This window comes from Microcebus murinus, chromosome 10 (assembly GCF_040939455.1).
Source record: "Microcebus murinus isolate Inina chromosome 10, M.murinus_Inina_mat1.0, whole genome shotgun sequence".
Taxonomy (NCBI): domain Eukaryota; kingdom Metazoa; phylum Chordata; class Mammalia; order Primates; family Cheirogaleidae; genus Microcebus; species Microcebus murinus.
In genome coordinates, this window is record NC_134113.1 from 19440017 (window position 1) to 19455003 (window position 14987).

Consider the following 14987-nt stretch of genomic DNA (forward strand, 5'->3'; position numbering starts at 1 on the left):
GAAAAAAAAATCCCGTTCTATGTGACATTAACAAGTAAATATGTAAATTTTCCACTGCTACTAATTATGAGGCAGTAAGTCAGTTTGGGGCTCAGTTTTGTCATCTTTAAAATGTGGATATTAGATTAAGTGTAAAATCTCTTCCAACTCTTTGGTTCTAAGATACTATTTAAGTTCTGTGTTTTCTTGCCTACTTTGTAGAATATAGAACCAAGGGACTACTAAGTGACTTTAATGTTCCCTTAAACCACAGTGATTAAAATAAAAGTAGTATCAGTGTCACCACTGCTTTTGTTCTGACTAAAGACTTAGTCTTTAGCTGTAAGATAAAGCCTGCCTTCTCATCTGTGAACCCAGATAGTGGCTAGTGGTTAGAACAAAAGATTCATACTCACCGTGACCATGTCTAATAGTAGAAAAATAACTGACTCATTGACCTTGTGCAGATCACATGATCTTCTTGGGATTGTTAATTTCACCAGAGAATTAAGCTGATCATGTAATACATACATTATATTATGAATATATTATGTTTTTATACATTGAACATATATGGTTATCTCTTGAGTATGTTAAAAAATCTTTAATAGCAAATAATTACTTTTACAGGAAATCTTCAGAATATGCAGTTCTCTTCCCCCCTCATTTTTTAACCTTTTCTTTTAAAAATATTTCACTTAAGCAGTTTTTTAAAATTTATTTTTAGTCTGAATCCAAACTACCTAAGAGATTGGAAATGAGATGACCTTGGATAATTTACATGTGGGCAATGTGAGGCAGATAGATTTTTTTTTTAACTAGGAAAGACTGATATAAATGCTGAAGGAGTTATTTATCTAACAAATATGTATTAAACCCCACTCATGTACCAGGCACTATTCTAGGCCCTAAGCGTATAGTGGTGGACAAGATGAACTCATTGACTTTACATAGAACTAGCATTTCAGTGGCAAAAAAAGTGAAGTGTAACCTACAGATAAGTCAGCAGTTCTCAAAGTGTGATTTCTGGAGCAGCAGCAGGTGGATTACCTGGGAACTTGATAGAGAAGCAAATTCTGGGGCCTCTTTCTAGACCTATTGAATCAGAAACACTAGAGATGGAGCCCAGCAATCTGTGATTTTGATGCCTACTAACATTTGAGAACCATTGATATAGATAAATATAGAAAAAAAAAACCTATATGGGGAAGCTTTTGCATACTGTTACAGTAGGGTGAGAGAGGCAGCAGATGTAGGAAAGAGGGGATAATTAATGAATCAGGACAAAGAATGCATGATACCATTTCAGCCCTAGAGATAATCCATCTAGTGGAAAATATGTATGCATAAAAAATAGTACAGCACAGTATGATAAGGATTCCTTAGCAGCGGTCCCCAACCATTTTGGCATCAGGGACCAGTTTCATGGAAGACAATTTTTCCACAGACCGGGGTGAGTTGGAGCTCAAGCAGTGATGTGAGCGATGGGGAGTGGCTGTAAATACAGATGAAGCTTCCTTTGCTTCAGCTCACTTCCTGTGATGTGTCCCCCCCCCCCAACTTTCATGGAAGACAGTTTTTCTACAGACAAGGCTCGGTAGAGCTCTTCAGCATGATTGCTAACAGGCCACGGACTGGTACCAGTGCAACATATGGGGTGGGGAGTGGGACTGCAGCCTTAGAGTACAAAGTCGTATGAAAACTGCATATTAAGCAATAAATTCTCTTTGTTAGGGGGTGAGGGAAGAGGGGACTTGGGGAAGGAGGAGGTAGTTAGTTAAAGGAAGCATGAAAGAAAGAACATTCTAGGCCTAGGGAAAAGTATGTTTAAAGGCACAAAGTGTTGCAAGTTTTTGTCATATTTGGATAAGGGTATCCAATTGAAGCATCCAGAGTGCAAGGCACAGATTATGAAGGAATTTAGACTTTATTCTGCAGGCAGTGGAAAATCTTGATGAGAGTTGGTAGATACTCAGCTGTCACATGTGCTGGAGTATAAGGTGATTCTTCATTTTCCTGATGAAGCTCTGGATCCTCTGTTACCTTGTTGACCTTCACCTCCTATTACATTCTACCATTTGTTCACTTTGTCTCTGCGCCACCAGGTTCTTGAACAAGTGAGATTGGAGATATATGTCTGTCTGAGGGCATTTGCATGAGATGTTCCCTTTTCTGGCCCATTCTCCCCCCATTTATCCAGCTGGCTTGCTTCCTCTCTTCCCTTCACATCTCTGCTGGAAATACCACCTTTTCACGAAGGCCATCTCTGAGCCCCCTTTTTAAAACTAACCCCCTACATAGACATACTTTCTGTCTTCATTTGCTGCTTTGTTTTCTCCATAACATAATCTGACTTTATCTCCATTTATTTGGTTTATTTCCTGTTTTCACCCCTTTAGAATGTAAGCTCTATGAAGGCATAGATTTGGGTTTTGTTTTATTTACTGCTGAATCCCTAGCATCTAGAACAGTGCATAGCACATACTAAGTGCTCGATACATATTTATTCAGTGAATGGATAAACATTCCTTTCGTCCAGTCATCTCACCTCTTTCTTTTAAGTTAAAGGTGGTTGACACTTCTATAACATTTATTTTTTCTTTCCATAATTTGAAGGATTTATCCACCAACCTGCATTTATTTTCCCATGAGATAATTAATCCCACAGTGTGTGATATGGTTGAAACCAGAATCATCCTAATCTGTACCTGGGCTGTGGGGAGGACAAATAGATGGTAAAAGGGTAAGCTTTGGTCCTTGGCTTAAAACAAAATGCCCCCAAAACTATACAGTTTCTTGGAAAATACTAAACTGGCAACAGCCCATGAAAAGTAATATCATTACCCAAATATATACATGAACTCATACATCAAAGTGGCATGGGTCTGGAGTAGGCCCTGAAAGATGGGTAGGTTTTGGTAAGTCAATGAGAGAATGGGGAAAAATGCTTTTGGCAAGGGTAAAATCTGGACACAATCACTAAGGTGAGACTTAAAGAGCACACTCAAGAGTTGAAAGTGTGCCTGACTTCTTGTTATGAGGATAAGGTACTTAGGAAAAATGGTGCAGGTTCAGGAAGGTCTTCTGTACACTAGCGTCTCATGTTCGCAAAGTTACTGGGCACCTACGTGCCAGGTACTCTTCTCATTGCTTGGATACTTGAGGGAACAAAGCAGTAAAGTTTCCCACCTTGTTGGAGCTTACAATCTAAGGGGAGAACACACATAATTAACAGTATAGGTCACAAGTTAATTGTTTAATATGTTAGAAAGATGATAAGTAGTATGAAAAAAGGAAAAGCAGGGCAGAGTGAGGAGGCCAGGGAGAAGTTGGGCTTGGGGGCCGGAGGGCACGAGAAGGCTGCAGTACTGAATAGGACTAAGTCTCCATCATGGGCTATTCAATAACCTTTTCTTTTTTTGTAACTTTGTTCTTTTTTTCTTTTCTTTTTTTTTTTTTTTTTTTTGAGACAGAGTCTCACTTGTTGCCCAGGCTAGAGTGCCGTGGCGTCAGCCTAGCTCACAGCAACCTCAAACTCCTGGGCTCAAGCGATCCTCCTGCCTCAGCCTCCCGAGTAGCTGGGACTACAGGCATGTGCCACCATGCCCGGCTAATTTTTTCTATATATATTAGTTGGCCAATTAATTTCTTTCTATTTATAGTAGAGATGAGGTCTTGCTCTTGCTCAGGCTGGTTTCGAACTCCTGACCTTGAGCAATCCGCCCGTCTCGGCCTCCCAGAGAGCTAGGATTACAGGCGTGAGCCACCGCGCCCGGCCATGTAACTTTGTTCTTTAAGCTTCTATTTTCTTTTCTGTTTTGGCTGCATTTGCATCCCAGCTCCCTGGTTAGCTATGAGAATACAGCAATTTAATCTAAACCAAGCTTCCAAGACCACTGCAAATAACCTTTAAAATAGAGTAATACCAGCCTCCTTACAGGGTGGTTGTGAGGATCAAACGATGGAAATTATGTGAAGTGTCTAGCATAATGCAACTCATAGAGAAGGTACTTGACAAATAGGAGGCCCCCAGCTCCAGTTTGAAAACATGCATTTCTGTGATAATGTACCACAGTTGGATTACCTTTTTTTTTTTTTTTTTTGAGACAGAGTCTTGCTTTGTTCCACAGGCTAGAGTGAGTGCCGTGGAGTCAGCCTAGCTCACAGCAACCTCAAACTCCTGGGCTCAAGCAATCCTCCTGCCTCAGCCTCCCGAGTAGCTGGGACTACAGGCATGCGCCACCATGCCCGGCTAATTTTTTTTCCCTATATATATTAGTTGGCCAATTAATTTCTTTCTATTTATAGTAGATACGGGGTCTCACTCTTGCTCAGGCTAGTTTCAAACTCCTGACCTCGAGCAGTCCGCCCACCTCGGCCTCCCAGAGTGCTAGGATTACAGGCGTGAGCCACCACGCCCGGCCTGGATTACCTTTTCATTGATTTTTTCCCATGATCTCTGTGTTTAAACCCTGTTATAGTCTTATTCCAAATATATTGGAAAAATGCATTTAAGCTGGAGGTCTTGTGGGTTTGCCCTAGGCTCTGTCTGCCCATGCCGATCGACGTGGTTTACACCTGGGTGAATGGCACGGATCTTGAACTACTGAAGGAGCTACAGCAGGTCAGAGAACAGATGGAGGAGGAGCAGAAAGCAATGAGGTAAAACTTATTTTTAAAAAACAAACACACGTAGTCCTATGAGCACAAGTAAGCATGCATTTGAGAAGGGTGAGTTGACTTTCACAATGCTATACAAACAAAAATCCACCTCTCAAATCCACACCATTGCAAGATCTTGGCAGCCATATGTCTGATCCTTGTTTCCTGGTGCCTAAGGAGGATTTGGCTATTTCTGCCAGATGCTGGCCTTACTTTGTTAGATGCCCATTTTGTGAACAGGTGCTCTAGAGATGACTTGGTCTTCAAGGGGCCTAAAGTAGGAGAGTCCCAGGAAAGCTCTAGGCTTCCTGCTCACTCATTCAAGTCCCAGTGTGACATTTTCATGAAGTAAGGGTTTATTATGCAAAATAGCTTCACAGTAAGACAGATTATTATTCCTTTGAAAAATATAATAGGCCTACAGACTTGTTTCCATTTGAAAAAGACAGGAAGAAGCATATTCCCTTTTCCCTCTTAAGAACACATCATGGACTATGGAATTAGAAACTTAGGTACTTTTTTTTAATATGTGATTTTGATCATTCTATTTACTTTACCTGGGAAAGATACCGTAGACTTCCATAAAACCTTCAGAGCTGGGAATCTGGCTGATGTAACTTCCCCTCTGGTTCCTCAGGAGTATTTTCTGAGAACCTCATTCACTTCTTTGTAAATGGCAGAGGTACACCCCAGTTTTAGGTCACTGACCACCTTATACTGCAAGAAATTCTCTCTTTCTCTCTGTTAAAAGACGTAAGACCTTCCCAGTGCATGAAAATAAATGACTGACAGCCTGGTACCATCTTTTACTAGTAAAATACAAAAGTTAACATTTTAAGTAAACTGTCTTTGTTATAGGGGGAAGTACAGTGTTGTTGGTAATATTTCATTGGAACATTTAATTTGTTATCCATTTTAAATGTAAGCATTATAGTGCTTCCTACCAGTATGTTAGTTTCATTGGAGTAACCAGGAACATCAACTTTGTAAGTCCCTTTTATTCTCATTTAGTGCTACCACTAGTTCATGCATTTGTAATGAACTCTGTTTTCTTTTCATTAGAGAAATCCTTGGGAAGAATACAACAGAACCAACTAAGAAGAGGTAAACATTTTGATTTCTTCTCAAGAAGAAAAATTGAAGAACTGAAGTGAAATTTCCAGATTGTCACTTGTTTTTGTTGGGTACACAGTATTTTATATTTACTCTATTGCTAGTTTTTGACCCCCAAAGTGGGTGGCTCCATTAGATGGGAAATTTTGCAATGCTGAATGCATGGTTGACTGAGAACTCTGGTTAATTGAGTGCTGGCTAACCAAAGCTTTATTACATTTGGAAGGGTTAGAGTACCAAGAATTCCCTTCTTTATAGTTCCCATTAATCTGTCTTGGTGCACTGTTTTCTTGGTCTGCTTGAACTCTAACTTATACCCAATGCTTTCATTTATAAAATTTATATCCAATTTACTTGTATGTTTAATATATATTTCTTTAAAAGCTATAAAATTGTATTTTTATATTTAAGGACCTGGGAAGGGTATTTATCCTAATGACAAGAATCATATATCTGTCTGCAGTTGAATCATCCCTGACTCTGATAGGTCTTTAAAGCAAGACTGTCTCACTGGCAAGTGGAAACCTCTGTTAACTGCCACTTCCCCCACTTAACCATTAGACTTTCAAAAACAGTTATGCATAGAGAAGATCCTGGGGAATTTCAAGATCCAGAAGTACCTTCTGAATCATCTCTTTGTGTTAATTATGGAGTCTTATTTATAAATTATGCTAATGTTAATACTATTTTGTAAATGACTTAAGTTGTTTAAATAAAAGTAATGGTGTGACATTAAGATTGAGGGAAGGCCAGGCACAGTGGCTCATGCCTGTAATCCTAGCACTCTGGGAGGCCGAGGTGGGAGGATTGCTTGAGCTCAGGAGTTTGAGACCAGCCTGAGCAAGAGTGAGACCCCATATTTACTAAAAATAGAAAAAAAAAATTAGCTGGGCATGGTGGCATGCACCTGTAGTCCCAACTACTCGGGAGGCTGAGGCAGGAGGGTCCCTTGAGCCCAGGAGTTTGAGGTTGTTGTGAGCTAGGCTGACACCATGTCACTCTAGCCCAGGCAACAGAGCGAGACTTTGTCTTAAAAAAAAAAAAAAAGAAAGATTGAGGGAAAAGTGAAAAGAAAAACTCACATAATTTTGTGATCCTCATTCAACAACTATTAACATTTTTATTTATTATTTCCTCTTAATACATATTTCAGTAGTTACAGTTTTTAATCTGTGTGTAATTTTATATCCTACTTTTTTTACTTAATATAATCATACATATTTCTGTGTTGATACATTATCTTCATGCTTCATACTTTTCAGTTTTAACAGTTGCATAATATTCTACAAAGTCATTGTGCTGTAATTTACTAAATGTTGGGATTTCTGTATTTTCACTGTTGTAAATATTTTGTGATGTTTATATTTGGATTTGTGACATTTTCTTTGAGTGGGTTTGTTTGTTTTTCCTGTTTTGTTTCTCTCTCCCTACTTGGACTAGATTCCTGGAAGTAAGATTACTGAGAAAGAAACATATGTATGTTTTTATGATTCTGAATAAGTATATATGTATACATCGGTATATTATACATCATAGATGTATGTATATATTAGCAAATTGCTTTCCCAAAGAGTTGGTGTCATTTGGAGTGATACTAGCAGTGTTTGAGAAGAACAGGTTTACTGTATTTGCATTGAGTCATCATTTTTGGGGGGATGGTAATTTAGTAAATAAAAGGTGATATCTCATTGTTTTCTTTTGTATTTCTTTGAATGTTAGGGAAGTTGAACAATTTTATATGTTTTTAATTGGTTATAGTGCCTACTTTGTGATTTTCTAGCCTTGTCTTTTGCCCATCCATTAGTTTATTCAGATGATATGTTCTAGATATTTCTCATATTCAGATAGAAATATCTCATATAAATTCATATTAGAATCATGGCCCATTTGCTTTTGTTTGCATCAATGTAGTGTCATATTCAATGTATTTAATTATATTCTAATGGGAATTGGTAAATTTTATCTGGTAACAATGACACTATTAATGAGAATCTACCTATTTCCTAATCTGTCTAATAATGAGCTTCATTGTAATTATGAATACTCTTTAAATATGGTAAGGAAGTGCTTTATTTCTTGTGCACTTTTGAGTTAGTAAACTTTGACAATCTTGTTTTATTAATAGGATTTTGAAAGCTCTATCTTTAGAGTTGAAGTTAATAATTTTGTATCATACTTGCTAACTTGCTATATTTCTGTATTCATGAGATAAAACTCCTAATTTATTAAAATATTGTGATTTTTAATAGACTGTGGAAAAAATCTGGAAAATTTGATAGTACCAAGAAGCTTCTCATTATTCATTAAATTTAAAGAATATAGTTGTAAGCATGTTGATGTTTCTTTCCAGTGAGAAGCAGTTAGAATGTTTGCTGACACACTGTATTAAGGTGCCAATGCTTATCCTGGACCCAGCCCTGCCAGCCAACATCACCCTGAAAGACCTGCCATCTCTTTATCCTTCTTTTCATTCTGCCAGTGACATATTCAATGTTGCAAAACCAAAAAATCCTTCTACTAATGTCTCAGTTGTTGTTTTCGACAGTACTAAGGACGGTAAGATCTTTTTATGGATATTCTAAAATCATGTTATCATTGGATATTTGAATAACAAAATTCTGAATGGAATGGAAATGATTCAGTTTTAAAGAAATGTCTGGTTAGTTAAAAACGGAAAAGAGAAGCAAAAGAGATACCTTTGCATTTCAATCTTAACCTCAGAAAGGGATATAAATTGCATATACTTTACTCCATATATTTATTTTACTCTGTGTTGTGGTGAGGACCTTCAATCCAATACTCACAATTACGTTATTATCTTGGCTCTAAATTTTTCTATAGGCTGTTTTTCTATCACATAATTCAACACAGTTGTTTTCTGCAATTTAGACGGAACATACCTGGAGCATTTATACTTTACATTCTGAGATGTCTGGTTATATAGAGGTTATGGACTTAATGTTTGTGTTTCCTCCAAAATTCATATGTTGAAATCCTAACCCCTAAAATTATACCAGTGATGGTATTGGAAAGTGGGGCTTTAGGGTAGGTGATTAGGTCATGAGGGCTCTGCCCTCATGAATGGGATTGGTGCCCTTGTAAAAGACATCCCAGAGAGCCACCTCTGTTCTCCACCATATGAGGTTACGAGAAGATGTTACCTGCAACCTAGAGAAGGACCCTCACCAGAAGCCAACCTTGCTAGCACTCTGATCTCAGACTTTTGGCCACCAGAATTGTGAAAAATAAATTTCTACTGTGTATAAGGCAACAGATGATTTAAACAGATAATAGAGTTAAAATTATAACTCCTGGCATAAAACTGCACTCCATCCTTAGAGATTCCATCTTCCCACTTGGCCACTCACCTGCTGAGCCCACACCTGCATCCCCTGCTCTGGCCTCTGTCTCTCTCATTCCTTCTCTGCACTGACCCTCTCTGCCTGGAGGCTCTGTGGGTTTTATGTGTACAGCGAATGCTGTCATGTTCCATTTACCACACTGAGTCCAGTTCTCAAGTGTCCCCAGCTTAAATCTTTGGAACCATCTCTGACCTCCTTCTTGCTTTCTTCCTCTATAACTAATAATTAGCGTCATCCTATCACTTGGCTTTTGTTTTTTGGAAATTATTCTTAGATTCTTACCTTACTCTTCTCATTTCATCTGCATCAGACTGAATTCCTGCTCACAGACTCTAGTGATAGACTGCTGCTGCTCTCACTACTGTGAAGTTCATCTCTGTCTAGCACACAACTCTCAAATCTGAAAAGCCTGATTTTTTTGGTTCACTGCCTTTTTGAAGAGGATAATATAGTAGGATATATTTGCTTTTCACACTTCTCTTCTTGGTGTTTGGAGTTTGGCCTTAATTGCCTTGATTTCCCCTGTTGATCCCCATGCCCCTGCCCTCCCTGCCTCGTGTTGCAGCTGTCAGTGTCCTTCATTCCTGTGGCACCTCCCCTTCCTCTTACCTCTCCCAGCCCGTCTCCCCTTTCCAGCCCTATCTCAGGTTCTCTCTCCTCTGTGAAGCTCCCAGACTAGTACATTCCCAGTGATTTAGTTTTGTTTTTACTTTTCTACACTCCTGTAATACTTACCGTCTAATTCGTAAGGTAGTTTTTGATTACCTGGGAGTTTATGGTGTTCTCATGAAATTCCTTTATTGAGCAGAAACCTTACCAGTCTCCAGTTTATATCCTGAACAATGTCTAATGGTGCTGGCTGCCTGGTACTTAACAAGTGTTTTTTAGTTTGGAAGAAAATTTCAACCTTTCCAAGTGCAAGTATCTCCCCCTTCACCCTATAGATCTTGAGCTGTTATGCACTGCAGTGGTCACACAGTCTGACTGCAGTCTGCACCCGGATCTCCTCAGCAACGTGGTTTCTTCCAGTCGTCTTTGATTTATACAAAATGAGTTTCCTCCTGTGGCAATTCATTTTACCTCCGGACTAAACTGATTTTTAAAAGGAACTGCAAGCTGCTTTCTTATAACTTTCTCATATAGGTTAGAGCTGTACCCTCTGTGGTCATACAGAACTAATGTAATCCCTCTCCACGTGACAGTTCTTTTCATTCTTGCTCCTTTAGCTGTCTCTTAGGGGCTTGTCCAAGTCCTAGTTTGCTCTTCTCAGATTACTTTTACAATGTGTCAACAGGAAGTGAAATTCTATTTCTGCGTGGTTCAGTTTCTACATCGAGAGCAGAACTGTTCATTCAAGTGAACTTCTGCAGCAGTGAACACATGGATAAAAATCTCTGCCCTCATTGAGTTTATATCTTGGTAGAGGGAGACAAATGGTAAACACAGTAAATAAGTAAGGTGTATGGTTTGTAGAAGATAGTGCTGTGGAGAAAGTGTCAACTGAGGGCAGGGTGGTTGCAGTTCCAATTTTGGTAGGGATAGGCCTCACTGAAAAGGTGATTTTTGAGTGAAAATGTGAAGAAAATGAGATAGCCATCAATATGAGTATTGGAGAAAAGAGTGATCTGGGTCAGTAGAGTAGCCAGTGCAAAGGTCCTGAGGCAGGAGTGTTCTGGCATGTTTGAAGAAGAGCAAGGAGGCAAGTGTGGCTAGAATGGAGTGAACAAGGCAGAGAGGCAGTAGACGAGCTCAGAGAAGTAATAGGGGGCCCAAATGGTGTTGGCCCCAGTAGCCATGACAAGGACTTTGACCTTAATGCAGAGTGGGATGAGGAATCGTTCAAGGGTTTTGAGTAAAGGAAAAATGTGATCTGACTACTTATGTTCAACAAGGATCAGTCTGACTGCTGTGGAGGGAATAGACTTGAATAGGGGCAAAAGTTGTCATGATTCAGGCAAGAGGGAAGATGGCTTAGACCAGGGAGGTGCAGTGAAGGTGCAAAGTGATTGGATTCTGGATATTTTAAAGGTCAAACTTCAAAAGTTTCAAGCTTCAGAGTTTCCTGATGAGTGGTGTTGGGTAACATTATCACCTTTCTTATTTTAAGTACTTCTGTTTAAAAGCACCAGAATGTGATGGAAATTCAGTATGGCCACAGCACATTGTTGACTCATTCTGAACTCACTGGTGACTAAAACTTTGCTTTTTAAAAAAACTTGCATGTGCTAATGCCCATATACTTCTGTTAATTTATGCTTAGTTGGTTTTTGGTGCCAACGTAAAGATTTTACCTTTCTTTGTAGGGTATTTTATTTTGCTAGATTTGACTCATTGCTCCAAATAGTCACAAATTTAGGGAATCCTTAGTCTGTTATCCAAGGTAAGAGCTCCTCTGTCAGCTTCATGTGAATCCACTTAAGAGTCACAGTTTTCTCACAGAGTCCTTAAAATCCATCTGGTGATAGTGAATAGAGCAGCAAACATTTTACAAACATGTTTTCTGCATCTTCCAAAACCTTGATAGAGGATTCAACAAGACAGAACTTATGGCAGACCTCTTAAACCTCCCTCTAGGTTGATTTTGGCTTTATAATTCACATTCTTCGGTAGAATTTGTTAAGTTATAATCTACCTAACTAAGCATCCAGTCTGTAAATCTTTGTTATATCCATGGAGATGACATGATGCTATTAGCTACTTTGCTGAGATTACAAATACATATAATCAGGTTTATTAGAATTCTCTGATCTGCCAATGTAGAACACACTATACAAACGGAAAGAGAGAGAGAAGTATATCTGATAAATTTATTCATAATGAAGTCATACTCTTAACACCCAGTGCTTCCTTTAAAGACAAACAATGTATTTTGAAGGCTTTCTTTTCTCCAGTGCTCACCAGCTATGTTTTAATAAGACTCTTGATATCCTTGCCCAGGATTGACATCTTACTTGGCAGGCTGTAATTTGCAGAACTTGCCCTTTTGGCTCACCCTGAAGATCAGAATTGGAGCCTTCTGACCTCTCTCTGTTTTCCATGATCCCTGAATGTCAGCAGCGAGTCTGCTGAACTCACTTGTCCCCCTCACTTTAGAACTCTCTCCCATTTGCGCTGTGTCAGTCTTTACCCCCACTTGCTCTGCTCTATTCAGCATTACCAGATGAATTTTAGGGACTAGTGAGAGAGCTGGGACTCTTAAGGAACTGTAGGATCCACAGTGGCTCCCTGATATTGACATAAATGCCACTGCTTGGCATTTAAGGGCCCTCTTTCTGGTTACCCTTGTTTCCTAGTACTCACACCACTCCCAGATATTTTACTCTAGTTAAATGATTCTTTTTTTTTTCTCCCAAAACATATTTATGTTTGCTCCTACATCTGTGATTTCTGTCATCCTGTCCTTTTCCTCCTTTGAGATCTAGCTTAAATTGGGCTGCTTCCATGAAGCATTCCACATTTCTGCCTGCGCAAATTCTTTCTTTTGGTATTACAAAATTTAACATTTAATTGTATGCTGAACCAAATTGTTCTCATTTTGTTGAGTGGGTTAAATTTGTCTCTTCTAACTACTTTTGTTGGAGACTGGGTTATATTGCTATAATAGATCTCAAAATGCTTTGTACTGTGTCCTGCCAGACACTATAGTTAAGTATTCATTAAAAATATGCTTGTTTATTGTGTTCCTGATTGTAGTTGAAGATGCCCACACTGGACTATTTAAAGGAAACAGCAAACAGACAGTTTGGAGGGGCTACTTGGTACGTTATTTTAAATTTAGTTGCTTTTTTTATAGTAGACTAGAATAAAAATATGAGTAATAAAGCTATTTTCCTTTGAGAACCTTTTTTCTTTTTAAATTTTTTTTTTAATTTTTTTTTCTTTTGAGACAGTCTCATTCTCTTGCCCAGGCCAGAGTGCCGTGGCATCAGCCTAGCTCACAGCAACCTCAAACTCCTGGGCTCAAGCCATCCTCCTGCCTCAGCCTCCCAAGTAGCTGGGACTCCAGGCATGTGCCACCATGCCCGGCTAATTTTTTCTATATATTTTTAGTTGGCCAATTAATTTCTTTCTATTTATAGTAGAGACGGGGTCTCGCTCTTGCTCAGGCTGGTTTTGAACTCCTGACCCTGAGCAATCCTCCTGCCTCGGCCTCCCAGAGTGCTGGGATTACAGGCATGAGCCACTGTGCCTGGCTGAGAACCTTTTTTTTTTTTTTTTTTTTTTTTTTTTTTTTGAGACAGAGTCTCACTTTGTTGTCCAGGCTAGAGTGAGTGCCGTGGTGTCAGCCTAGCTCACAGCAACCTCAAACTCCTGGGCTCGAGTGATCCTTCTGCCTCAGCCTCCCGAGTAGCTGGGACTACAGGCATGTGCCACTATGCCTGGCTAATTTTTTTTGTATATATATATCAGTTGGCCAATTAATTTCTTTCTGTTTATAGTAGAGACGGGGTCTCGCTCTTGCTCAGGCTGGTTTTGAACTCCTGACCTTGAGCAATCCGCCCGCCTCGGCCTCCCAAGAGCTAGGATTACAGGCGTGAGCCACAGCGCCTGGCCTGAGAACCTTTTTAATGTTTACTTTTTCTCTATGGTTAGCTTGCTAATGTTAATGACTATTGATTTAAATAATCCTAACATTCTTACTTTGAAGCTTGTATGATGCAATAGATCTTTACTAGTTTTCTCAGCTGTAAGTTTTCACCAGCCTCATGATATGGAAAATCAGTTGTGTTTTTCTCTCTTATTTTAGACAACAGATAAAGAAGTCCCTGGGTTAGTGCTAATGCAAGATTTGGCTTTTCTGAGTGGATTTCCACCAACATTCAAGGAAACAAATCAACTTAAAACAAAATTGCCAGAAAATCTTTCTTCTAAAGTCAAACTGGTAAGAACGTAGGAAATAGAGCGATCAGACTGGCAGGTCACTTTAATGTGTGACCCTTCTCTTGTGGTCCATTTTTTCAGAGTGTAGCTGACAATTATGAGAAGCAAAGAGGGACTCTTCTGCCACAGTATGTTGTCATTAGAGTGACTTTTTATTCATGTAAGAGCCTCATTCCTTATTCTTAATTTGGGCAAAATTCTAAGAGTCTTATTTGGTTTGCTTGTTTCCCAGATAGAGCAGAATTGATTTGTTTAACAAATGAGCTCCTATAATTTCTCAGGTGACATTATAGCTGCTGGGGATACAGCAGTGGATAAAACAGACAAAAGTTCTGATGGAATTTATGGTGTAAGGAAGTGGAAGCACAGAGAGAGGAGATGAGGGAAGATCATAAATGTAATAAATACACAGACTCTAACCTGCATATTTATCAAAAGCTTTCTCAAAGATAATGTGCTTCAAATATTTGAAATGTTTGATGATGTGAAACCACTCTTTAGTAGCTAATTGAGGCACGAAATTATTTAGAATGTATACTTATTAACTCTTCAGTCTTGACCATGGATGCTATTTGTTAGGGTTGACTTTGTTTTCAGAGCCATTAGGACACGGAAACAGTCCGTGTGGGTATACTATTTATTTGACCATAAGTCAAGATGCCTCCTATTTTCTCAGAAATATTCCAGGGTGTAAATCGTGAAGGTCTTTTCTCTTGGAGCAGAGAGCATAAAGTCCTTGGCTCAGAATTTGTTACACTCTGTTTTTCTTGATTTTATAAAGAAATACTCTCTGAGTTTTGCCAGTATGTTTAGCTTACCTGATTGGTTCTTCTTCCTTCTGTTGTACATATTTTGATAACCTAGCGGTGACAATGGAATGGTGGGGGGCTGTGACTAGGTGAGCCCTTATTTAGTTCTGATTATCTTGGCCATGTTTTTATACCCTCCCCCTAAATTTCCATGTCACTTCATTCTTTTTCCTCATAAGTG

At 39.0% G+C, this 14987-nt stretch overlaps 1 protein-coding gene across 1 annotated transcript in view; it reads left to right on the forward strand.

Annotated features, from left to right (window-relative positions):
* Positions 1–14987, forward strand: part of GNPTAB (N-acetylglucosamine-1-phosphate transferase subunits alpha and beta) — a 71379-nt gene that overhangs the window by 24141 nt on the left and 32251 nt on the right. The window contains exons 3-7 of the mRNA XM_012772656.3: positions 4522–4641; positions 5704–5745; positions 8105–8310; positions 12810–12874; positions 13864–13998. Coding sequence (XP_012628110.1) covers positions 4522–4641; positions 5704–5745; positions 8105–8310; positions 12810–12874; positions 13864–13998 — 568 coding nt within the window. The remainder of the gene's footprint in view (positions 1–4521; positions 4642–5703; positions 5746–8104; positions 8311–12809; positions 12875–13863; positions 13999–14987) is intronic.